This window comes from Propithecus coquereli, unplaced genomic scaffold (assembly GCF_000956105.1).
Source record: "Propithecus coquereli isolate 6110/MARCELLA unplaced genomic scaffold, Pcoq_1.0 Scaffold254, whole genome shotgun sequence".
NCBI lineage: Eukaryota > Metazoa > Chordata > Mammalia > Primates > Indriidae > Propithecus > Propithecus coquereli.
In genome coordinates this window covers 472,207-474,157 of record NW_012148108.1, presented here as the reverse complement: position 1 = coordinate 474,157, position 1,951 = coordinate 472,207, and the positions used below count along the sequence as shown (strand labels likewise).

The window sequence follows — 1,951 nt, the reverse complement described above, 5'->3', positions numbered from 1 at the left end:
AAAAAAAAAAAGAAAAAGAAAGAGAAAATAAATTATGTTCTATAAAATTATTTTTGTGAAGATTGAAATTTGAGGTTACTTTAAAATATTTTCTTGACAGCCACTTGACTGTTTTTGTCTTATCCACAGAATGTTTAAATTTTTACAGGTTTGCGTTAATGATGATCTTGTTGCAAAGAACTTCGCTTGTTACATATCACCCACAGAGAACAAAAGCCTTGACTATTTAGAGAAACCAAGGTTGAACATAAAGTCAGCATCCTTCTCCAATAAACTCAATCCAGCACTTACTCTTTGGCCAATGTTTTTGCAAGGAAAAGATTTTCCAGGAATAGAAAGTGAGTGGATTCTCACCAATATATATTTCCTTTAAATTGTTTTATTCATAATCTTATTGATATGAGCCGTACAAACTTTTCTCCATGTGGGGAAAGAGGCTTGGACTCTGTTTAGTATTTTAAGTTTAATACTAATGAGCCCGGTAAAAGGTTTTACAGCCCTAATGCTGGTACAGTTTGTTTTTATGAGACCAGGAAAAAACTGTCCTCAATTTCTTATTAATGTTGAGTTACGTTTTTAGAAGTCCATATATTTGTAGTTTAAACATATTAACAAGACAGGGTTTTAAATATTTAGATTTTTAGACATTTTAAAAAGAACTGTTTATTACAGGCTGGGGAGGTGGCTCACACCTGTCATCATAGGACTCTGGGAGGCCGAGGTGGGAGGATCGCTTGAGTTCAGGAGTTTGAGACCAGCCTCTTGACCCCGTCTCTAAAAAAACAAACAAAACAAAAAAAGATCTGTGTATTACAAACGACTCTTACATAAAAATATGAGAAGAGTTAGTCGTGGACCATGTGTGGAACAACTTTAAATGTTTCTCTCTACATTCGGTTCTTAGTCCCCCTAGTTAGGTCTCCTGTAATCTTACGGCAAAAGCAGAAGTTATAGCAAGAATTCACATTTTTATTCTGGGTTTTATTTCATGCTTTAATTCTGAAATTTATTCTTTCTGTCAGATTCACATGGCTTAAATTTTCTGGCACAGTCCGTCCGGCATACATGGCGCAAGGGTGTTGTTGGCGACCCGGGGCCAGCTTCTGCAACACCGGGTGAGTTCTGCTAGTTTGATTTATTCTATAGGTAGCATAAAAGAATAGTCTAAAGTGTCTAAAGATTTTAAAGGTTGTTCAGAAGGGCTGGGGTAATTCTCTTTTTTCTTAATTCAGTATAACCAATTTATGACGTAGGTGCCAATGGATATAATTTGCCCCGCAGTCTGTACTTTTAGGTTTTACTGTGATGTAAGCAACACAGCAGGCACCGGTTCACGTGTGGGATGAACCTGTCCCAGCCCAGCCGCAGACCAGTAATTACTGTTTGTTCTCAGTGTATGCATATGTGTTTATGATTGATTATTTTTTTGCCCCCCTATGATTGATTTTTATGCAGCAACAGGGTGCATAAAAATAAGGAAGACACACTTATGAGGGCAGAAACAGCCAGTCTTCAATTCCACGTCTTCCAGATAGTTAACGAACTGGAGTTGCTGGGCATGGGCTGAATTTGTCAGCCGCTGTGCTCGGCCCACCCTCTGGGGCGGTTCCTCCACCACGTCACTCTGACCTTGGACGTATGAACAGAAAGTCCTCACCTAACGTCATCGGTGGGTTCTTGGAGACTGACTTTACAATGAAATGACCTTGAACGACACGCTACTCGAGGACATGCTGTACATTGTTAAGGTTCGAGTCACAGTTTCCAAGAACCTGTTGACAACGTTAGTGAGGACCTAACTGTATTCCTGTGGGCGTGCGTTCCATGTGCGTCCATGGTAAACCACAACTGCATTCAGGCGTTAGCCAATTAAAACATTCCCTACACTTAAAACTATTCTTAATTACTTTGGCAATGTGGTTTAACATAAAGACACTCAAAATTGTAAAAA

The 1,951-nt window shown here is 38.9% G+C and overlaps 1 protein-coding gene across 1 annotated transcript in view; it reads left to right on the top strand.

The window, feature by feature from the left end:
• The window catches only part of TDRD12 (tudor domain containing 12), a 62,410-nt gene that overhangs the window by 17,132 nt on the left and 43,327 nt on the right, over nt 1–1,951 (top strand). Inside the window, exons 7-8 of the mRNA XM_012647017.1 lie at nt 130–338; nt 1,023–1,115. Coding sequence (XP_012502471.1) covers nt 130–338; nt 1,023–1,115 — 302 coding nt within the window. The remainder of the gene's footprint in view (nt 1–129; nt 339–1,022; nt 1,116–1,951) is intronic.